The 22,803-nt window shown below is 46.3% G+C and overlaps 1 protein-coding gene across 7 annotated transcripts in view; it reads left to right on the forward strand.

The window, feature by feature from the left end:
- The window catches only part of ARIH1 (ariadne RBR E3 ubiquitin protein ligase 1), a 50,865-nt gene that overhangs the window by 24,579 nt on the left and 3,483 nt on the right, over positions 1-22,803 (forward strand). Inside the window, exons 3-13 of one of the 7 annotated variants that reach the window (XM_027697894.1) lie at positions 3,511-3,655; positions 7,672-7,764; positions 8,128-8,183; positions 11,800-11,866; positions 12,551-12,657; positions 13,159-13,201; positions 14,686-14,757; positions 16,566-16,697; positions 21,334-21,464; positions 21,563-21,620; positions 22,378-22,650. In XM_027697894.1, the coding sequence (XP_027553695.1) occupies positions 3,511-3,655; positions 7,672-7,764; positions 8,128-8,183; positions 11,800-11,866; positions 12,551-12,657; positions 13,159-13,201; positions 14,686-14,757; positions 16,566-16,697; positions 21,334-21,464; positions 21,563-21,620; positions 22,378-22,650 (1,177 nt within the window). The remainder of the gene's footprint in view (positions 1-3,510; positions 3,656-7,671; positions 7,765-8,127; positions 8,184-11,799; positions 11,867-12,550; positions 12,658-13,158; positions 13,202-14,685; positions 14,758-16,565; positions 16,698-21,333; positions 21,465-21,562; positions 21,621-22,377; positions 22,651-22,803) is intronic. The other 6 variants (XM_027697895.1, XM_027697896.1, XM_027697898.1 and 3 more) reach the window with 6 other exon arrangements.

Below are 22,803 nucleotides of genomic sequence, written 5' to 3' on the forward strand. Positions count from 1 at the left end.
GCCTCTGATGTGCTGCGTGTTTTTTGGAGAATAAAGATGTCAAATATTTTGACAGCTTTCCTCTGCCTCATAGGCTTGATTCCCACAGACAGGAGAGCAGCAGGTGCAGAATGACCAGGGAACCTCAGGCAGAGCTGAAGGAGGTGCTTCAGCTTTGAACTTCATCTTGATTACCTTCCAATTTTACTGTGGCCAATGGTGTCCAGCCCTCCTGAGGGGAGTTTTGGGGATGAACCTCCTCATGATGAAGAGCCTAAAATGCAGCTTTCCTGCTTTATGTGCCTTCCCTGGTCATTTTGTTAAAAGCCAAGTGTCTCAGCGTGTACCCAAGGCCTGATTTCACCCCTGGAGGCACAGGCAGAGCAGCAGCCCCTTACAGGTGCTTATCTTGGTGGGCAACATCCCTGTTCCCTCTGAGCAGAGGAGGGATGCCAGGATGGCCCAGACTGACTCTTCTCTAGGTATCTGGTGCTTTCCTTGGGGCAAAAAAGTCCTTTACACTGTTCAACAGAGGCTGAACAGGTGAAAAATGGTGTATGGCAGGAGTTTAGATGTGGAGATATCTTTTACTGTGAGTGTACTGATGCTCTGACACTCACAAATGCTCTTTCACGGAAGTAAATATCCCAAAGTGTGTACTAGAAGCATTTTTCTTGCAGTGAAAAGGCTTTTTATCTTTGATATTCCCATGGATAGGATTTGATTATGTCTAGAAAACGGCGATTAGGCAGTTACAGACAGCAGGAGGAAATTCTGAGAAGATAAAGGAGTTGACAATTTGATCCCTCTGCCAAAAAGACTTGAGACTGTTATGGATTTGGTCTTGGTAAGCAGAAGGACTTGAAAATAATTCACTGGTTTGTCCATGAATTTTAAAATAGCAGAAACCCCAACTTAGTGATGGAGAGAATGCATTTTGAAGAATTAACATAACAAATCCTCATGTATCAGAAGAGCTGGATTTACTCGGTATCTGCATTGTGAAGGGAGAGGAGGGCACAGGATTTAAAAGGCTGTTAAAGGTGCTGTGCTTCTCCCTAGGATGAAAATAAGGATGAAGGTACAAAGAACCAACCCTTTAACAGAGGGAACTTGAGGAAAAATCAAAATCCTTGGAGATCCTAGATGGAACCTGTTAGTAAATCCCTTATCAGTTAATTTTGGGATGAATGTTGGTGTTAATTAATTTGCTTGGCACAAATCTGTTTGGAGGCATTTGGTTCAGAGGAGGATCCAGGGAAAAAATCCAGACAGCTGGGAGGATCCCAGGAATGGAAGTGGTACAAAGTGTCATGGTAGGTCCCATCAACACAGAGATGGAAAAGGATCTGGGGTTTCCAATGGAGATTAAAACAGAGCTGCTGACACGGAGGAGCTCTGGAGAAAGGTAGACATGGTTTGGGATGCACTGACTGAGATCTGCAGGAGAAAAGACAGGTGAAATAGTAGGAATTGTGGTCAGATCTTGACTGGGGTTGCATTAGTTTTGGCTCCTTGGGCTCAAGGAGGTTGAATGGTAACGGAAGTTGGTGGTTGAGAAGGTTTGCTGGGCCAGGGAAGGGGAGGAATGTCAGTGAGGAGCTCATCTGCTGTGGCAGGGAAGGGTTAGAGCTGCTGCCTGGGAATCCTTGGAGCAAAGAGCACGGGAGGGGCAAAGGGAGAGCTGCCCACTCGGATGGTCTGTGGTGATCCTGGAGCAAGTGGGAAAAAGGGATGGTGATTGGAATCAGGATTTGTTCCTAACCATTGAAGGAACTGGCACAGTCTTTCCACCGAGCCCTTGGTGTGTTTGCATAAGGAGGGGTGGAGCAGTTGGAGAGCTTTATTCCAGAGTATCCATTGGAATTGTGTGTTTTCAGGGAGATCCAGGTTTTCTTCTACCTTTCCGAGGGTTGTTGTGGCCCAGTGACGGCACGATTTTGAGTCTGAGACTCAAAAATATTTGCACCACGTGTAAATATTTGTGGAAATTACTTGCTCAGGAAGAGAATGCATGAAAAGAAAACAGCATGGGGAAGCAGGAATACTATCCATAGGTATTCAGAAGGTGTGAGTCATTCCAGGTGAAAAAAGTCAAGTTCCTGGCATGGATATTCATCCTTAAAGACCAGCCCTCCATTACAAATACCTCTGGTATTTCCATAAGCATTTAGCTGGCCATGAGTGCCAGGATTCAAGGTGCATCATTTGTCTTCAAAACTTTTCCTTGCAAACCTTGCAAAGCCCCCAGCTGTGTCTGCTCTCCCCAAATGGAGCCTGTCCTGCACTGGTCCTGCTGCCTGGAAGAGCAGTTGGAAGTTGAAGCAGTCGGAAACCTTTTGTGGAGTTAATATTTATCCACGACTCTTAATAAATTAGTACGGCCTGTCATTGGACCGCACTGAATTTACATGCTAAAATTTTCTAAATATACAGTTTTATATATTTATATTTAAATATAATATATAGATTTCTGAATATAATCCTCAAGGCAAACACAATAACTTGGTTGAGTTAAATCCCTGAGCTAACACTGAAGAACAGCGGCAAAGCCTCATGGATGCTGCAATGCCAGAATTCACCACTTCCTCCCAAATTCAGTGTCCTGAAATTTAAGATCTAAAATATGTGAACTGCATCAAGAAACATATGAAACAGCAGGAAAATTAATATCTTTTAATTGTAAGTCAGGTCTTGTTGGTGAGTAGTGCTGTGAGGGAGCTGGGGAATGGCTGCCTGGGTTTGACTGGGGGATGTATGTGCAGGTGATGGAGCTGGTTCATTGTCTGATTTAATGAGTTCTTTGCAGCTGCTGCAGCTGGAGAAGGATGTGAAAGATCCAGGGAAGAGGCTGAGCTGCCTAACAACAATTCTTTCCAATCTGGTCCTCCTCCCCAGGTTGAGGAGCTTTTTATAAGCCTTTAAAGTAAACCAGTATCTTTTCCCTTAAGGGAATAGGAAGTAGAAAGAAAATGGTCTTTTGTCTCCCTCCAACCAATTTTGCATCCTCTTTTCCACAAGGTACCTAATCTTTGGAAGCATTGTAAACCTGGAATTGTATTTTTTAGGAGGTTGTTAAAATACCTCAGGTTGACTGGAGACAAAAGATACTCAAATGGCTGGTGATTAGAATATTAGGAAAAATGGAAGGCTTAAACTGGAAAGAGAATTGAAGTTGGGGCCCTCAAACCTGTGCTTTAGGATGGACTGCAAAGTAGGATGTTCTTGCTCTAGTTTTCCTGTCCTGGAGTTATAATGCAAAGCAATCACTGGGGAGAATCATGAATTACTTGAAATGCAGCTGAAGAATTGAAGGTACTTGAATTTCAGGACTGTGCAATTCAAGTGAGAATCTCCGAGGTGATGGAGTTGTCCAGTACCCACCTCTGTGGGGTGTTAGCGAAGAGTTTGTTACAAGTAGTGGGTGTGCAAGGTTGGAAATACTAAAAGCAACATTTAACTCCCAAATAGAATGGAAAAATGACTTACAGAGAAAGGAGTGAAATTTTCATTCTCTCTTGTGTCGTGCAGGTACTTTGATGGCAACTTGGAGAAGCTCTTTGCAGAGTGTCACGTAATTAATCCAAGTAAAAAGTCTCGGACGCGCCAGATGAACACGAGGTCATCAGCCCAGGATATGTCCTGTCAGATCTGCTATCTGAACTACCCAAACTCGGTGAGTACCTGACCAGCAACTCCCCAGATTTCCCATCTGAAACTTCACATTCTTCTGCAGAAAGCCTGTGAAGGTGCTGGGGCCTGGGCAGCCGTGTAGGAAAGCTCAGAAAAAAGCAAGCAGGTGATTTTTGGCAAGTTCAGATACGAGCTGAGATGTGCAAATAAACGGTACATGAAAGAACAAATATGTGGAAAGCACGATAGGCAAAGGGATTTACTTAAATAGAGTGACAGGGCAGGAAAGAGCTTTTAAAAGTGGTAAATAATGATATAAAACAGTCAGACTGGAAAGTCTGGAATAAAACTGAGTAGAAGTAAAATGCAGCTGTCTTTGGATCTTCTCGTGTTTGTACAACACCCTCTCAGTGGGAGGAGATGAGGGTGGCAGTGCCTGCTGGGGCTCTGGGTCAGCCTCCTGCTTGTGTTAGGTGGGTGATGGTGGGGCTTCTTTTTGGGGCTGTTGACAAAATAGAAGCATTCCCATACTTTAATAACACATCCAGGCTCTGCTGTGATTTCCTGGGGCAGGACATACTGGTGGGAGATCCCAGGAGAAAAGGAGATGAGTGGAAAGGCTCAAACGGGAAGGTTCATCCGTGGCTTTGCCAAAAGGCAGGATGACACAGTGAGGAATTGTTCCTTGGTTGGAACCTGCCCCTCCAAAACACCCTAAACCATGTGCCTGAACTTTCCAGACAAAAGGCTTCACTCTGCTCTGGGTGGGATGGGAAGCACGATGAGCTTTGGGGCTCATGAGCAGCCTGGGGTGAAGCCCCCTGGTTGCTCTGGATCAGGCAGAGCTGAGCAAAGCCCAGTTTCAGGCCTCACGTTCTCAGCCTTGAAGGTCACTGTTACTCTTGAGTCAGGAACCACAAGGCTTCGTGTGTCTCCTCTTAAGCCTTGTGTGCACTGACCTGCCTTTTGGAGAACAGCTGGAAAGGTGAGTTGTTGCTTGCCTTGGATAAAAAGATGCTTTGAAAACAAAGACCAGCTTGAGAAATTTGTTTGGCCCTCTACCTTATGCTAAAATCCTACTTAAACACTTCAGGCTTTCCATGTTAGGTAATAAGGAAATAAATGTGATTTTAGGCTATGCAACATTTTAAATGAAAATAGGAGGAGGGCTGAGGGAGAAAAATGGGAGGAGACATCAAATGGGCTTTGTGGAAACTTCAAATTTAGATGTCATGTTCTTAATATATTATTCTCCCCTTTTAAATGTAGTTGCTGTGCTGGCTGGAGGTACAACTCACAGCTGACAGGCCTTTCCTCTTGCTGGGGGTATATGTGCTGCCTGGGAAGCAGCTCTGGCTCCTGACAGCAACTGCACAAAGCACACTAATACTTTTGAGCTTGTAGCTCAAATAAAACGTTAAAAATAGTAGTGGCCCAGTTGTTAGAAGAGCAGATTTTTAGCTGGACCAGTGAGAAGTGGCAGGTGAGCAGGGTTGTCTCTGTTGGTGTTAAGTCAAGACACATCAGAGGGAAACCTCTGTTTCTTTGCCACACATAAAAGTTGGAGCCTGTAGGAAAAGGCTTTAGTGTCTGTGTCTAAAAGGTGACTGAAATCTGTTTTGAAGCTGTTTTAGCTAATGTGAATTATGAATTCTAGGATTATGTTTATGTTCAGTGCCTAACCTAAAATCTCAGCTTTGAAAATCCTCTTGCAATGCTAATTTTTTTTTCCACATAAAATCTGTATTTTTTTTTCTGAGATCCCCTTTCAACCCATAGAAAGCTGAGAGTTTGGAGTTGTTAAGAAGTTTTGCAGTGCACAGTTATTGCAGGAAAGTCAGAGTCTTGAATGTTCCTCCTCTTGTGGGGTCATTGCAGGTGGTATTTGTCTACAGGGTGTCTGTAGCTCCAGTCATCTCCACAGAACTGTGGGCTGAGGTTTTGGGAAGCAAAATGAGGCATTTGATGCTCTCACCCTGCAAGTTTGAAAACTTCAGGGAGATATTTTACCTGCTCTGTGTCCCCATCAAGCAGTGCTGAGTCCCAGCAGTTATTTTGGGTGAAGCCCTTACTGGTAATATAGGAATGAGAGGGTCATGGCTTTGCCTCTCTCCACTCTTGCACACCACCCTCAGGTTCCTTGGGGGGCCAGGCTGCAGGGTGGGGGGGTTTTTGGGAGCACCCTGCTGTTGTCCAGACTGTGGGTGATGAGCACCCATGGGGTGACACTGGGGCTGCCTCAGGAGCCACCGCTCCCCTTGCACTCGGGGTTTTATGTCACCCCTTTTGCTTGGCTCCCTTGACATCTGCTCTCAGCTGAGCCAAAAATAATTGGGAACTCCCTCAAAGTAAAGAAAAGAGTCAAGAGATATTCTGAATTCCTTGCAGCCTGGGAGGAAGTGTGGTGGCTGCCTTTCTGTGGGCATTTAGCAAACCTTTTCCCTGCCTGAAGTAATCAGAACAAGCCTTAAACGAAGATGTTTTGTGTTCTGTGGTGGTTCCTCCTGTGTGCCTGCTGCAGGAGTGTTTGGGTTCATTGAGGGGTGATCCCCTTGTCTGTGCTTGCTTCTCATCACATGTGGAGAAGCCTTAATTCTGGGAAAAGTCAGTGCTGTCTTTGGGATGGTTGCATGCTGTGGCATCCCCAAAGTTACAGCTGTTGGTACTTGTCAGTGATAATCCTGCAGCTCCAGGGGACGTCACTTGGGCACAGCAGCATCTGTGGAGCATCAGATCCCTCGTTAGCTGGCTCAGGGAAGGGTCAGGAATTGGAAGGTCTCTTTTTTCAGCCTGGTGTACCTGGCACCACGCAGGTATTGGCCTCCTCTCTGATTTTTTGTTGGTTTTTTTGGGGTGGTTGTCTGTGTCTCAGATGCTCAGCTCACTTCAGTGACTGCTCAGGTCAGACTGATCCGTGTTGCTGCTCACAGGTTCCAGCCTGTGCTGGTGGCAGGAGCCAGACCAGTGTGAATCACAGCCTGGGAGCCCGTGGGAAGGAGGTGCTGACAGGCACCTTCCCTCAGCAAAACCCAGCTGATACACCCGTGTGGGAGGGACAAAATAAATCTGTGATGGTCAAGGAGGCGGTTTGGGAGGAATATTTTCTTAAAATGGACTCCCCTTTCCTCAGTTACCACCATCCTGCTGCTGTTTCGGGCTGTTCTGCAGAGGATTCCGGGTCCTTTCCTCTGTGGAGTTTCATGCAGGTTGATGGTATCTCAGGGTGGAGTTCTGGTTTTATCTCACTGGCTGAGAAGATGATGGTTTGAAAAGCTAAGCCAGCAAATATTACCTTATGGTGGTACTAGTGAAGTGTTTTAAATACAGTTTTCCTTGCCCCTGGCTCTGGGTATAAAATAACTTTAAGCTGACCAGAGCAAAGTACCTTAATTCCAGTGTTTCCTCAGCAGTGTTTGCTTCTCCACCCCATGTGTAACCACTCAGTCCCAGATGCAATCTTGACACACACTGTGCAGATGATGCAGACAAGGATGGAGTTGTCCTTGTTGCTGTCTGTGACAGCTGATCATTATTGAATTTTATTTAGCAATTTACACCTGCCAATTAGGATCTGCAGTGTCTTCATCTGATGAGCATCTGGGTTTCAGGGGGAAGTTTCCCAAGGAGGTCTGAGATTTTGGGCAGCACCCACATGTGTCAAGTGGAAAAAAAAACGAGGAATGAAGACTGTATAATAATCCTATCACTGTGACCTCTTTAGTGTTGCATTTATTTGACTGATTTCCAAAGTAAAACAGGAGAGAGCTCCGTGAACACTCCTAAAACAAGGATAAATTGAAATGGGCAAGCAGGATGGAAACATGGGCCACACCTTTCCTTACTGCTGGGGTTGGGGATTAGAGCCTGGCTTTGGAAGCGTGACTAAAGCTGCCTGGGCAATGTTCTGTAGTGGTGATGATGCAAAATAAATAGTGTCTCAAGTTTGGTGTGGGGGTGAGAGATGTGATGGGTGAACTGCACAGTACCAAGGAGATTGAAATTATGGAGTGAATCCACGTGATAAAATGATCCAATGCTTGGTGTTCTCTGTCATTGCAGTACTTTACTGGCCTAGAGTGTGGACACAAGTTCTGTATGCAGTGCTGGAGTGAATATTTAACTACCAAAATAATGGAGGAAGGCATGGGACAGGTAAAATGTCAACTTACCTCATGGCTTATTTCTGGAAATTCTGGGTATTGGAGAGGAGGAGGAAAGAAAAGGGAGAGTCTTCCCTAGTAAAGTTTAAAAAATCCAGAAGAGCAACCCAGAGAAAACCCAGCCCCCAAAGGTTTGGAGGCTGCAGCCTCTGCCAGGGGTGGATCTGGAGGGAACTCCATGGGGTTGGTGCAGGTGGGGGGAGGGATCTTGCACAGGGCCACACCTGGGATGTGTTGGGAGAGCTAAAGCACTCTGATTGCTATGGATTGTGGTGAAGTCTGTTGCCTTGGAATTCTCTGTGAAGCAAAAATAGGATAAACACTGTTCCTCCCGTGCCCTTTTTGTGTTTTTCAGACCATTTCATGCCCTGCCCATGGCTGTGATATCTTAGTGGATGACAATACAGTCATGTGAGTACGCTCAGTTCCTACCTCTTGGCTTTCCTCTCTTTGCATTTTGTTACTCATGTGCTGTTAAGATGTATTCAGATGCTTGTAACAGACTGCACCCAGGCTTTCAGGCAGCAGAGACGTCTGTCTTGGATGGTCTGTTTTGATATTGGAATGTCTCTCGACTTCCTGTGTGCCTCTGAAAAACCCATGTGGCAGCACTGGGAGAGGAAAGACTCCCTGACCAGTTTGGTCATGAGAGCAGAATTTCCAAACCCAGTTTAACTGCTTTGTGCCTTTTGTTTCCTTTGATTCATGTAGGAATTTGGGCCTTCCTTCCCAGGCCAACCCACTAGTTCCCCAAGTCCTGGAGCTGTAGGTAATGGGTGATTCAGAGGACACGAGTTGTAGAGGCAGGTGTAGGGGGTGTTTTATACCCCTGATAGGAAGCAAGGTACCCTCAAACACCAGATTTGGTTAAACTGGTGTGTGAGCCTGTGTCACTGGAGTTAAGTTATCCAGCTGTAGGATGACTGCTCACATGTGGTGGAGCAGTGAATTCCATGAGCTTCCTTCTCTTTTATATTGGAGGAGGTTATTGAATGAGTAATATCCTTCGTAATTCTGAACCTTCATTAAGTTCATTTTAATTCTTCTTGCTAAAAAGCATCTCAGTGGGGGCTTATTCTGTTCCCTTATTCTTTCCTTCCTGAAGCCTGACTCACTCATTGATATTAATTTGCTGGGGTTTATTATCAGTTGCTTTCAGAGTAGTGATTTTTCCCAATCCCTCTGCAGTAGTGGCTCTCAGTTAGTCATGGAGTGTAGGCTGGATGGAAGTGGAAGGAGCTGAAGTGCTTTCCTGCCCTGTTGAGGGGTTGGTTTGTAGAGTTCAGTGCATGGAAACTGAGCTGAAGTTGGCATATCTCGAGTAACTCGATTGAGATTTTTGTTTACCAGAGTTTGAACTTCAACTTGAGGTGTCGAACGCTCTCAGCAGGAAGTTTTTTGAGTGTTTTCTTGATTGCAACAGTTGGAATGAGCTGTTCAAGTAGTGCATATGAAGCAGAGTAGCTGAAATCACTGGAGGCCATGGTGGCAGCAGCAAGGAAAGGATGGGAGAAGAGGAGAGCAGTGCCATGGGATTCCCTCTTGCCTGGAGGTGGCAGAGACAGGAGGCCTGGGATAGGGAAGTGGCTCTGGATGCTGAAGCAACCAAGGTCCCTTTGTCTAAGTAACACTATAAACATTTTCTAGAGGTAAAAATCCACCTTTCCCTGATCTTACCTGGATTTCAGGGGGAGGAAGGTGCGTTTTTTTGCCAATGCTTCCTTTAAAAGCCAACGTGGGCAACTGGCAATCTTAGGAAATAGCATGAATAAAAATGTAAGGAATCCCAATTGGAATCAGTATCCATTTCTGTGTCCTTAGTTATTCTCTTTTTAGGTCTTTTCCTTTTTACAACGTCTCCAGCTTTCCAAGCAATAGAAACCTAGGACTAACATGCCGTGTGTAGGGACATCAGTCTTCATCCATCAGAACATCAACATAGATGGGCCAAGTTGTTCCTTTTCTCCCTTCTCAGGACTTGCCCTCACCTCCAAGTTAGATTATCTCCATATGAGTCCAAATTTGGCAATTCAGGTGACTTTTCCTGGATTTGTGAGTATTTGGCCAGCTTAGAGTCCTGTTTCCTTGTTGAACTAGAGTGGGAAGGTTGAAGGGAGGGTCTCTTCCAGGACCTCCAGCCTGGCTGGGGGTGATCCATGGCTATCCCTCACTCACCTTTGCTCGAGCTGCTAGGAATTGCTTTCACCCCCTTGCCAAGTTGTCAACTGCATTAATGAGCAAGGTAGGCTGCCCTCATTTCTGCCCTGGTTGACTCTGAAATCAGCCCACTCAGTGGGAATGGATGGATTTTGGGTTCCTGTTTGGAGGTCATAGGGAATTCCGCCTCCCTTCTAATTTATGGTCTGATAAAGGATTGTTCCCATCTTTGGATGAGGTTTTGAGGTTGTGTAGTTCCAAACTAAGCTCAAAGTTAAAGGCTGCTTTTTCAAGAGTTTGCTGTTCCCACCTGGCTTTTTTGGTGAAGTTGCTTCTTTTTGATCTTTGCTCACAGAGGAATGTACCCCAAAATATGATTGCTGGGCACTGGGCAGGGGTTTCATCTTTTAATTTGTCTAGTTTCCTTTATGATTTGGCAAAAGACAGTCATATTCCAGGCAAAGTTCTTGAAGGTCTTGACCTGAGTGGTGCTGTAGGACCTGGAGCAGGTGAGGTTGTTGGCATGGGGCAATCAAAGCATTTTGAGAAGCAAAAAACCAGTGGATTGTGTGCTCCATGTGCCCTGGTTAGTCATGGCAGGACTATTAATTTAAATTCCAGTTCCTGATATATTCTTATAATATAATAAATTTTTGAAGTGACATTTACTATGTCTACAAGCCCAAGTATGGGGTAAAAAAGTGAAATTTATAATTTGTATTAAATTAAAATTTGGGGTTTTGTATTTTTCACTAAGTTGAACTCCAGAATTGCAGGCTTGCCGTGGACACAGGGCTGAAGAGATGCTTTGTCAGCTGATTTGTTTTATTTTAGCCCTGGGAATTGAGCTGCCACGTGCTGTGTTTTATGTAATAACCAGCGTGTGGTTTGGTGAGGAGCTCCCCAGGCTGCCCAGGGCTGGGATTTATGCAACATCCCTAACGAGCACTGGCAGGATAACATGCAGGAGTACCCTTGGTTTGGGCTGCACCTGGAATGGATAACCCAGTAATTCCAATGTTTATGGCCTGTAGAAAGCTTGTGTTCCACAGGAGGATTTAAACCAGGAACACCACAAAGGGCGTATTAGTCCAGCTTTGTGTTCAGATATGGGGAAGACACTTCAGTCATATCTAAAAGATGTTTATAAAGGTGCTCAGCTGTCCATAATTAAAGTATTTTGGATGTATTTAGACTGGGCAGTCTGCAAATGCCACCTGGGTTGGTGTGCCCAGGAGACAAGTGATCGCCGTGCTTTTAAAGGGTTCCCATCAGCCTAGTTTTCCTCTCCCAGTTCCAATTGGGAATTAAAGTCCATGTCTGCACTTACAGTCCACATTGTGTATACCCTCAGTGGTGTTGAATTCAAATCAACTTTGTTTTTATGGTAAACAGATTAAAACACCAATAACTTTTTCACCTGAAGCTGTGGCATTCCAGTGAAACCCAGATAACTTGAGGCTTCCCGAAGTTATGAACCACACAGCGGTTGTTCCGGAGCTGTTTAAAGGGATTTACCACAAAATGTGCATGTTTTATGTAAATGAACTGTTTACATGATTTGCTTTGTTTCTTGGGCTCTTCAGGAAAGTATTTTAAAATAAAAATCCTCACAGCAAGAGGTTCAGTTGTTTTGAAATGCATGAGCTTTCTGTTTTTGAAGCTTATATATATATATATATAAAGTACAGTGCATGTAGTTTTCATAATAATAAATGATCTAGCAAGTGAGTAGAGATCAGTAAGTACAAAAAGTACCTGCAAATGTAGGAGGACGAATCAAACCCATTTCTCTGTCTTAACTTACTGGATATGTATGGAAAAAATGAGTTTCCTACTACAATTTTTCTGTTTCTTTCCCTTCCCACAGGCGTCTGATCACAGATTCCAAGGTTAAATTAAAGTACCAGCATCTAATAACCAATAGTTTTGTAGAGGTGAGTTTTTATTTGAAATTTTTAATGATTTCTAGGGTGGTTTTGTCTTGCATATGTACCAAACCAGAGACCTGAGGCTATTTTATAACTGCAGAGCAGGTTTTTTTGCATAATCTCTAATCAAGTGTGACTACAGAGATTGTTTTGTAGCCCTTTGGGTTACAGGGATAGTTGTAGGAAAAGATTAAAAAACCTTTATGACAAAAGACCTAGAGATGAAGAGAATGCAAGAGCTGTTGTTTAATATACAGGTTCTGAAGAGCACTTAGTATTTACAGTTCTTGAATGTTCCCTGAGATACTTGACGCTGAAAACCAGGAAACACGGTCCTGAAAGAGAACACGCCTTAAATATTTGCCATTTGAAGTAAAGCTGCAAAACTGTTTTTGGCAAAAGCAAAAATAAAACTTGGAGAAAGCAAAATAAACATGGAGAAAGGTGCTTTGGAAGGCTTTCCACTATCCCAGTTTCCCGGTTGCATATGTTCAGATTCACTGTTGAGCCCAGGGTGGAAGTTACTGGGATCAAGTTTGAAGCCATTGCCCTTTGTTTGAAGTGATGTTTGCGGTGGGTTTGGGTTTAATCTTTTCAGATGGTTGAAGCCATGGCAAAGGGGTGCAGGGCAGGAGGTGTCCTTGTGCACATCCTTGTCCCATCCTGTGGGTTTTGTGCTCTGTTCTGCAGTGTAATCGACTGTTAAAGTGGTGTCCTGCCCCCGACTGCCACCACGTCGTCAAAGTCCAATATCCTGACGCCAAACCCGTGCGCTGCAAATGTGGGCGTCAGTTCTGGTAAGAACAGCCAGTAAAAGACCTTGGTGCTGCTCTTTGCTTACCACCTTGAAAGTGTGATAGTGTGTATTCATGGAATGCCAGACTGGTTTGGGTTGGAAGGGACCTGAAAGGTGATCCAATCCCACCCTGTGCCATGGGCAGGGACACCTTCTGCTATCCCAGGTTGCTCCAAGCCCTGTCCAACCTGGCTTAGAACACTTTCAAGGATGGGGCAGCCACAGCTTCTCTGGGCAACCTGTGCAAGGGCCTCACCACCCTCACAGGGAAGGATTTCTCCCCAGTATCCCATCTAACCCTGCTTTCTGTCAGTTTGAAGCCATTCCCCCTTGTCCTGTGCTGTTTTGAAATGGCCTTTGAGGGATTTGATGCTGCAGGGCAGTGTAGGCTTAGAGGCTTTGGTCTCTCATTAGAACAACTCAGAAGAAAACTTCCCCTGTTTAATTAAAAGTACAATTATCTGCCCTGTTTGCTTACTTTTCCCCTTTCTTTCCCTCACAGCTTTAACTGCGGTGAAAACTGGCATGATCCTGTCAAATGCAAGGTGAGCACATCAGAGTTATTTTCTAAATGCATGACTTGGAAGTTTAAAGTCAGTTTGTGTGGAGGGCTTAGAAATGAAGCCCAAGCTTGGCCTATCATAGAATATCCTGAGTTGGAAGGGACCCACAAGGATCCTCGAGTCCAACTCTTGTTCCCACCAGGAAGCAGAGTAGCTCAGCTGTTTAGACCACAGGAGGTGAAGAACCAGTTAAATCATACTGGGGGCCTTTCCTGCCATGCTGGGAGCCTCAGAGTTGGACCTTGTGAAGGAAAGGTCCTCAGCCAGGTAGGAAATGTTTGGAGGAGGAGGCTGTTCCACCTGTGACCCTCTGCAGAGGGAGGAGGATGTTTTTTGGACAAGGAGCATTCCTGTACGAGGCGTTTCTGTCGGTCTTTGGTGCTTTGTCAGGCGTGTGATCTGTTGTACCGAAGGAATTAGTTTGGTCGTGGACCTGCTGCAGTGCCCTGAGCTGTAGAACTGTTTGTGGAGCTGTCAGAAACTGTGACCAAGCCTGGGATGCTGTGGCCTGTGCAGAGCTCAGGGACAGACGTGTTCCATGCCTTGAGGACAGAGCGCTTTGCCTTCCTAGGGACACAAAACCTGCCCTGGGAGAGGGGAGGGGAACCCCAGCAAAGGTTCAGCAGGATTTAGTTGGTCTTTCCGGGCTGGATGTGGTCAGGTTATTATCTAGCAGGTGCAAGCAGTGTTTTGCTTTTTACTTTGATAAAGCCATGTTCTCACTAAGGTTTAAAAAAGAAATGAGCATGAGGTGAGCATTGCAAGCCTGAGATAAAACCTGGCTGATGTGAAGCTTGGCATGACAGAGGGTCTGACAGCAGTTTTGGCACATCACTGTTAAGAGACTGGTTTGGGGTGGAAAGGACCTGAAAGGTGATCCAATCCCACTCCTCTGCCATGGGCAGGGACAGCTTCCACTGGGTGTTCTAAGCCCTGTCCAACCTGGCTTTGGATGCTTCCAGGGATGGGGCAGCCACAGCTTCTCTGGGCAACCTGTGTCAGGGCCTCACCACCCTCACAGGGAAGAATTCCTTCCCAATATCCCATCTAACCCTGCCCTCTGTCACTTTGAATCCATTCCCCCTTGTCCTGTCACTCCAGGCCCTTCAGAATAGTCTCTCTCCATCTTTCTTGTCACCTCCCTTCAGGTTCTGGAAGGCCACAATTAGGTCACCTCAGAACCAAAATGTCCTTATTATTTCAGAGTCCCCCATGAAGTTTGTGTTGATTCAACTGGAGAACAGTTTGCAGAAGTGTTTGTGGGGGTGCTCGTGCTCGCTGGATCAGGATGGTGCTGCAGGAACTGTCTGCACCCAAAATAGCTGCTGTTTGCAGTGTCCCAGCACCTACCCCCCCTATTCCCATGTGGTTGTGTGTACCTTTCCTTAATGCAAGCAGGTGCCTTGGGAACATTTCCAGTTCCTCTGTTTAGACTTAACTCTGTTCTTTCACCATTTTTCTGACAGTGGTTAAAGAAATGGATTAAGAAGTGTGATGATGACAGTGAAACTTCTAATTGGATTGCAGCCAACACAAAGGTGAGGGGGTTTCTCATGTTTTATATATAGATTTTTATATAGATATATCAAGCAAATTCCTCTGCACTAGGATTTTTTTTCTGTTCCATGTTAAGAGCAAGCCTTAAAATGTACAGTACACTGAAGTGCTCTTGTTTGAAGAGCAGACAGGTGAGTTCCTTCGGGTTCAGTGGCGTTTGCTTTCAGAAGAAAGAGTTAATTGGAGAGCCAAAGCTCGGGATTTAGGTGTTTGGGCTCCTGTCTGGCACCAGTGGCTTCCCTGAGCAAGCCTGTGCCTTGCTCCATGTGTGCAACATGTTCCCACCACCCGTGCTGGGTTTGCTGGGATCACTTACATCTGCCTCTGAATCCCAGGGGTTGGCCTCCGGAGTGGTTCATTTCCGCTGGGCAGCATTCCAGGTCCAGACTGGCAGAACAGCTGCTTGAGATTTTATTATGTAAATGTCTTCATCCTAGTTAGCCCAACTTTTGCCTGAAACTTCAGGGTTGGTAATTTTGGGATGAATAAAAGCCAGGGTTGGCGTGGTGGCAAGGAAACAAAAGCAGCAGATGCCCTGGGGGGTGAGGATCAAGCCTGGGGCTCCTGGCTGGAGCCTGAGGGTGGAGGAAGGTGGGGAGGGAGTGAGGAAATGGCTGCTTTGTTTTCTTAGCTCTGTTGTGTAACTGGTTAATGGCATTGTTTGCAGCAGCCTCGCTGCTTTCTGGGGCTGCCTGCCTGGTTTTCATTGAACTGGAATGTTGCATTATGGTGAAAGAGAAACACCCATCCTGCAGTTAGAATCGGGCTGGAATTGGGCAGTGTCCCGTGGGCTGAGGGCTGTGTGTCCCTGTTTGGACCCTGCACATTGACAACAAAGGGAATCTGCCTTTGTCTGAGTGTGTCCTATCATGGCTGGAGAACTGAACTGGATTTGATCAGAGTTTGTTGGTCTTCAGGTCCTGTTCCTATTAAACCTGAGGAAGAGCAGCCAATAGCTTGGAAGAGGCTGAGTGTAAGCACTGCTAGCCTTGGGTATCAAATATTTGGGACATTGGAACAGTCACAGCCATATTTTGCCTGTCAAAGACCTCAGGATCTGTTGCTGCCTCTCAGGGGGAGGATCTTGGGGTTTCCCATCCTGTACCTTACCCTGCCTTGGGAATAATGAGATTTTTTGGGAGGGCAACACCCATCAGGAGGGTGGCATCTGGCACCAGCCCAGCTTCTCCATTAGTTCCTGGAGTCTGGTGTGAGCAGCAGAGCTGTTGTCCTTGGACAGCGCTGTCTAAGCTACTTCCTCTAATATCTTCCAAGACACTCCTATGTGGAAATACTTTGGAGTGCAGGCTGCAACAGGGAGGAAAAGCCAACTGTCCTGGAGTCTTGTGGTATCCATATCCATTGAATTAGCTGAAGGACAATGTGACAGTTCTTCTCTCTGAACTGACGCTGGATTTGGTTGAGGGGAAAGTTGGCAGGGAGATTAACCCACCCCTTGTGCTGATCTCTGCCTTCTGTGGGCAGCAGGGTGGGGAAGGTGGGAATCTCACCCTCTGGCTGCTGGGACATGTGCCATGGGGGCTGCACAGCCCCTGGAGAACTGGATGGGCCCAGAGTCCCCCGGCCAGCACCTCCTCCCGCCTCAGTTCCTGCTGGGCCTTGGCCAGAGCCACGGAGAAACCCAAGGGCGTGTCTGAGAGGAGCACAGTTCCTCCTGGAACCAAGGAAAAGCCTGTCCTGCTGTAGCATGAGTGATAGGCTGGGATGGGAATTGCACAGTTGGAGCATGCATCCATCCGTCCTTTCTCTCTCTCTGTACTTTTCCTAGCAGGAAAACAGGGCAGTCATGCTCGTCGAGGCAGGTCTTGTGCCTGCACAGCTGTTGGCTTCAGGGACTGAGAGTCAGAGCCCAAAGTCTGCGTTGAATTTCTTCATTTTGAAGAACGTAGAAAGGAATCAGGTACCATCAGATGCAAAAATCCCCATTTTCAGTGGGAAAAACTCTCCAAGTGTTTCAGTTGTGACTACGGGCTCCGTTGCTGTTCCTTGCTTTTGGAGAGGGCTTTCTGGAGCCATCCAGGCATGAGGCTGAGCTGCAGCCCTGTCCCATGTGGGCTCCAGTCAGGGAAGGACACTTCCTGTTGTACCAAGATGAAGGTGTAAGAGACAAATACCAATCCTCTGGAATGTGGGCTTGAAATCTGGCTAATCCTCTGCAACCGGAGAATGTGAGATACATTTGTTCCGGCTTGTCCTGGGGGACAGAATGGGAAAGGAAAATTAGGCGATTGTTGTGTTAGAGAATAGAAAAGTGAAACCCAGCTGAATTGGGTTCTGTTCCCAAACTGGAATGATGTGATGCATTTTTGGATGAATTATGTAGAATGGTCTGAATGAAAAACGAGGAGATTTGAGTAGAGAGTTCTGTGGTTTCCGATATAATTTTTTTATCCTTTTGCATTCATTTACTTGCACTTAGGAGACCTAAATTCCTTCTCCTTCTACAAAAGATACAGCCCTTGCAGCAGTGTGCTGGAGTAGATGGCTTTTTTCTTAAAATAAGCTACTTTCACATGAGTTCAGCTTAACTAAATTAATTTAAAGTTGAGATAAGGCAATACAAGTTCTTTATCAAACCTGTAGTTCTCAGTCTTCTTGAAGAACAGGGTTGAATAATCCAAGGATTTGCACATTTCTTTCTTTTTCAGTTTGTTGGACAAAGTTGGTTCTTCAGTAGTTCCTTTCTTGAGTTAAACTGGGCAGGTTTCAGATATTTGGGAATAAAGAAACCACAGAGATCCATTACTTCTGTTAAGTGGACTTTCAGAGGAGTGAAAACTAGAGAAAATTTGGATTTGTGCATTTATTTTGGGCTCTGAAGGTGTATCAAGACTGGCTGAAAGTAGCCTAAAAGGAAGAGGGGAAACTGGTTTTAAACCTGAGTGTCAGCGATGTTAATCTCCTAAAGGAAGAAGAACAAAGACTAACGGTGCAGATCTTCACCCAAGGCACTGGGTTTTATTGTTGAAATTAAATTGGTGTTAATGAAAGTTGTTCATCTGATACTAAAAATGCCCCAGCCTTGCTGCTCCTGGCTCCTGGCACATCCCATCGTCACCTTCCGGGCTAGACAGGGCTTGAATGGCTGATGTACAAACCAGGCGCATTTTCTTCCTCCAAAGAAACTATTGGCCCTTTTCTCCTCTGAGCGAGATAAAATGGCACAAACCCAGTTCTCTCCCTTTTCAGGTCACTTTTTAATGTCTGAACACACGCTCCCTCTGTATTTTCTGGAAATCCTACACTTGTTCTGAGGCGTGGAAGTTCTGGCAGCACTCACAATCCTCCCCAGCACTGAACTGTGCTCCTCCGTTTCTCACCGTGCCAGGGTGTGAACAGCATCTTTCCAAAGGTGTCCAAGTGCCATCTTTTCCTCTTGGATGAGCTGGTGTTTCAGATATGTTTAAAAAAGCTTGGCTCTGTGACTCTAGGTGTTGTCAGGGTGTACTACTTTGTGCTAACCTTAATTAAGTTCAGCATTTTTGGGGTTTGTTGAAAAGCATTAAGAAATCCTGTGGTGTTGGAGAATTCTTTCTCTTTAGGACGGGTTATAGGTGATGGTGTCGCTGTGAACATGGCTGGGAGGCTGATGGCCATCAGTGGGAGTTCTGGAGAGGACTAATTTCTTTCACCTGCCCTGAAATAAGAAATGTATTTCTATTTAGCCTCCTGTTTATAAAACAGCAGCTGAGGTTTATGGTGGTTTTTTAGGACAGAATCAGGATTGTTCTCCTTTGCCAGGTTTGCCCAGACTTTTGTTTCCAAGCACAGCATGAAATTGTTTGGGTGGAAGAATGTAAATGAGGTCACTTCTGCGTCCTGGTATGACTGATGACATGCAGAATACTCTGCAGGTTTAGTAACTTGATTTGCTGGCTGTTATGTTGTTGTGTAGCCGTAATTCTCAGGAAGATCTTCCTTCCCTATCCTCCTTAATCTATAAATCTCTCCCACTTGTTGTGTTGGTGGCTTGAGTAGCTACGAATTTTTTTTCTACTGGTGTTCAGCATTTCTTTAGTATGTGCATTTCATGGCTTTAATTTTTAATCATATTCAACTTCTACACTTTTACACAGCTTTGTGGGTCTGTACTGTGTCACCTCTCTTGCTTGTGCTTTGCTTGACAGGAGCTTGGAAAGGATGGCATTCCCTGTGAGAAAAGGGCTATAATTAGATCACAGAATCACGGAGTGGTTTGAGTTGGAAAGGAACTTGAAGCCCATCTTGTTCCACCCCCTGCCATGGGCAGGGACACCTTCCACTATCCCAGGTTGCTCCAAGCCCCGTCCAGTCTGGCCTTGGACACTCCCAGGGATGGGGCAGCCACAGCTTCTCTGGCCAGCCTGGGCCAGGGCCTCACCACCCTCACAGGGAAGAATTCCTTCCCAGTATCCCATCTAACCCTGCCCTGTGTCAGTGGGAAGCCATTCCCCCTTGGTCTGTCCCTCCAGGCCCTTGTTGCAAGTCCCTCTCCAGCTCTCCTGGAGCTCCTTTAGGCACTGGAAGGGTCTTTTTGTCCTAGTTTGCATCCCAGAGCTTGAAGCCCTGAGCACTAAGGACACCCTGGACAGCTTGGTCCCACCTCAAAGCCAGGAGGGCAGAACTTCTGTGCTCCTGATTGAGCCTTGCTGGGAGCGAGGTGGCCCCACGCCCTGGTGGTGTGGACGTGCCCCATGGCACCTCTCTAGCTCGGCAGGTCATCTGGGAACCGTTCCTCCCTGTGTTTCAGCTGTGGGATTTTGCTGAGCAGGAGGCATCACAGCAGCTGTTTGGATGAGCCATGTCTCCCACCGCGGACGTCGGCACCTCGTCAGATGGGATGTGCCTGGAAGAGGCTCTGCGACCACCGTCTGCTCTGGAAACCACCCATGGCTCTCTGTGCTGGGGCCATCGTGGTGTGACGGGGGCAGTGCCACTGTCTGGACCTGTTAGCCACAGGCACCCTGGCTGAGGAGCATATGGAGCAGGGATCCTCTCAGCTGGGAAGGATATTGTTGGGATAAACCTGAATCTGAGTCTTGACTTGTTGGTGCAGGATTGGTAGAGGGAGGAGGGCTGCCTGCAAAAGGAAATAGGTGCTGCACTGGGTGCTCTGATCAAAGGAGATGGTATTTTGACTGTGAAGTTCACAGAAGTGCAGTGACTAATTGGGAAAAAGCTTCCCTGGCTGAGTATCCATCCTGTGGAGGGTCCTAGGGGACAGCTTGGTATTGTGCCCCCGAGAGGACCAGCACAGGAGCTACTGTGCTTCACTTAGTTTGTAGTACAGTTACTCAGTTTGTAGGACAAACACAGATGACCAGGAGGAGGCAGGCCTGGAAAAAAACCCTTTATGTGCTTGGTTGCTGCTTGAACCCTTTGGTTTGGTGTGTAAATTGTCTTGTCCCAGACAATACAAACAGGCAAACTCTATGGAAAAGCAGTAATAGTTGGGACACTCAGAGTGGGTGAACAGGAACCTCTTGGATTGTGTCCTGTGTAAAAATAGCAGTTCTTGAGTGATTGTGTGTGTTGGTTTCTCCCTTTACTGAGAGTTTCTCTGAACGCCAGCACAGGAACTGGTTGCTCTGATCAGCAAAGATGTGCTCCAAGCTGGGGAGGGGGTTTTACAAGCTTCTGACCCAAAAGCTGCAGCTGAATTTACAGGTGTGTGTATTATCTGTTTGGATATATTTGTTACTGCCTTGTGGTTCAAAACTGGCTTCTGCAAAAACTCCATGAAGGCTGGTGTGGTTGTGGGATGAGCTGATCTGGCCTAAATTGCTTTTATTGTCGGTGTTTTTTCCTCTGCACTTGCTGCTTTCTTGATTTGTTGATTTCTAAGCTCATCGAGACTGTGATATTGGTGTTATAAAAAATCCCAAACTATTCCCCAGATACTTCCCCGTGCACTGCTGCTCTTTGAGATCCTCACATTTGTCAAAGGCCTCTCACCCGAAAGGGAAACCCCGTGTGAGCTTTTGTGGAAAAGTCTTCAGTGAGGTGTCACATGAAGGGGAAAAAAGGGACCTGATGGGAAACGCGGAAACACCTCAGGAGGAGAAGTGTCTTTTTAGCTGACAGCAGGTTCTTTGAAGCACACTAGATTCTTGCTGCATGTTTTCAGATCCTTTCTGGATGGCATTTTACAGCTGCAGGTGTCTCGGATCGGTAACAGCGTGATACCAGCTCAGTCTGAGCGTGGCGTGGACCAGACACTTGGTGGTGAGGAAAGCCAGACGCTTCCCTGGGCTGTTCCAGACCACTGCTGCTGCTGGGATTTTGGGGAAGGTCATGAAGTGACCCATCCAGTGTACCACTGTGAGAGCAGCAAAGATAAAATGTGTTATTCCTTATTTTTGCTATCTAGCTGCTCCAGTTTTGGAAGTATTTTAAGGCCTGACTCGGAAGAGGATCTTGATGTTCAAAGGGAAGAATTAAATCATGTATTTCACTTGATGTGCTCTCTCTTGCTGCCATGGAAACCCTTCCAAGTTGCCAGGCTGTTGTGGGTCCCGTGCTTGCCCTGCTAATGGTGCTCTCTGTCCTGTGGACAGGAATGCCCGAAATGCCACGTCACCATCGAGAAGGACGGGGGCTGCAACCACATGGTCTGTCGGAACCAGAACTGCAAGGCGGAGTTCTGCTGGGTGTGTCTGGGCCCCTGGGAGCCCCACGGATCTGCCTGGTGAGTTCGGGAGCGTGCCTTGCTGGAGGGCGAGGAGGTCGTGGTGCCAACGGCATGGATTTGGACTGAAATCTGTGGAATCGGTGTCCCCGTTACAGGTACAACTGTAATCGCTACAATGAGGATGATGCAAAGGCAGCAAGGGATGCACAGGAGGTGAGTCCATAACCTTTGGTGATGAGGGAGATCACCAGCCCTGTGGTTGTGCTTTCTGTAAACCTACACAGCTGCTCTGGAGAAATTCATGGATTTGGGCACAAATCTAAGGGACAGTTTAGTCTTTCAGTGTTAAGATAGGGATGGCTTTGCTGGTATGTGCTACCTCTGTACATCCACAACACACAAGTTGAACCATGCCCGTGGTGTTATTTTTTTACAGCTGGTCTGTCAGTGTGAAGAAAATAAGATTAATGAGAGTGTATTGAGTCATCTTGGTTCTCTTGCACTATTTAGCACATGGTGCCTTTCCCTGCTCTATAATCAACCTAAGGTTGCCCTCTTAACATGAGCACAGTAATTGTTTAATTAGAATTCTTCATTAGCAAAAAAAAAAAAAAAGATAAAATCTTCTTCTCACTGTTTGTCATGACTCTGGAAGCATCTGAGTGCTGAGTGGCTGAAACACAAATGTGATCAGGCTTTAGCAGTGTGACTGTAATTACTCCCAAGGTTGGGAGTGAGGATGTCAGAGCTGTGCTAGGAAGTCCCCTGTGCCAGCGAGACAGGGGCTGGGCTGTCACCTCCAGTGTCGGGGTCAGCGGGGCCGCACGAATTCGTCTGGTCAACGTGAGAGGAAAGGAAACTCCTTGGGAAAGGAAGGCCAATGTGCGGGTCAGGAAGAGCCTGGTGAAGGGTTTACTTCTCTCGCAGCCATTACTTTGTTTTAACTATTTGTTTTCTTTCTCCCTAATGGGAATTAACACAGCGATCCCGAGCAGCCCTGCAGAGGTACCTGTTCTACTGCAACCGCTACATGAACCACATGCAGAGCCTGCGCTTCGAGCACAAGCTCTACGCTCAGGTGAAGCAGAAGATGGAGGAGATGCAGCAGCACAACATGTCGTGGATCGAGGTGCAGTTCCTGAAGAAAGCAGTCGACGTCCTCTGCCAGTGTCGTGCCACACTCATGTACACTTACGTCTTTGCCTTCTACCTCAAAAAGAATAATCAGTCCATTATCTTTGAGGTAGGAGAAAATGTGGTTGTCAGGGATTCAGATTGCAAAGCTAGGGAAATAGAGATTTAATGCTCGGAGACCTCTTGGCCCCACTTTTACCAAATTGAGTCTGTGTGAATGTTCTCTGGAATAGAATATTGTGTAGGGCTGTCTGCTGGAGGA

Source organism: Neopelma chrysocephalum, unplaced genomic scaffold, assembly GCF_003984885.1.
Source record: "Neopelma chrysocephalum unplaced genomic scaffold, ASM398488v2 Primary Assembly neopelma1_124, whole genome shotgun sequence".
Classification (NCBI taxonomy): Eukaryota; Metazoa; Chordata; class Aves; order Passeriformes; family Pipridae; genus Neopelma; species Neopelma chrysocephalum.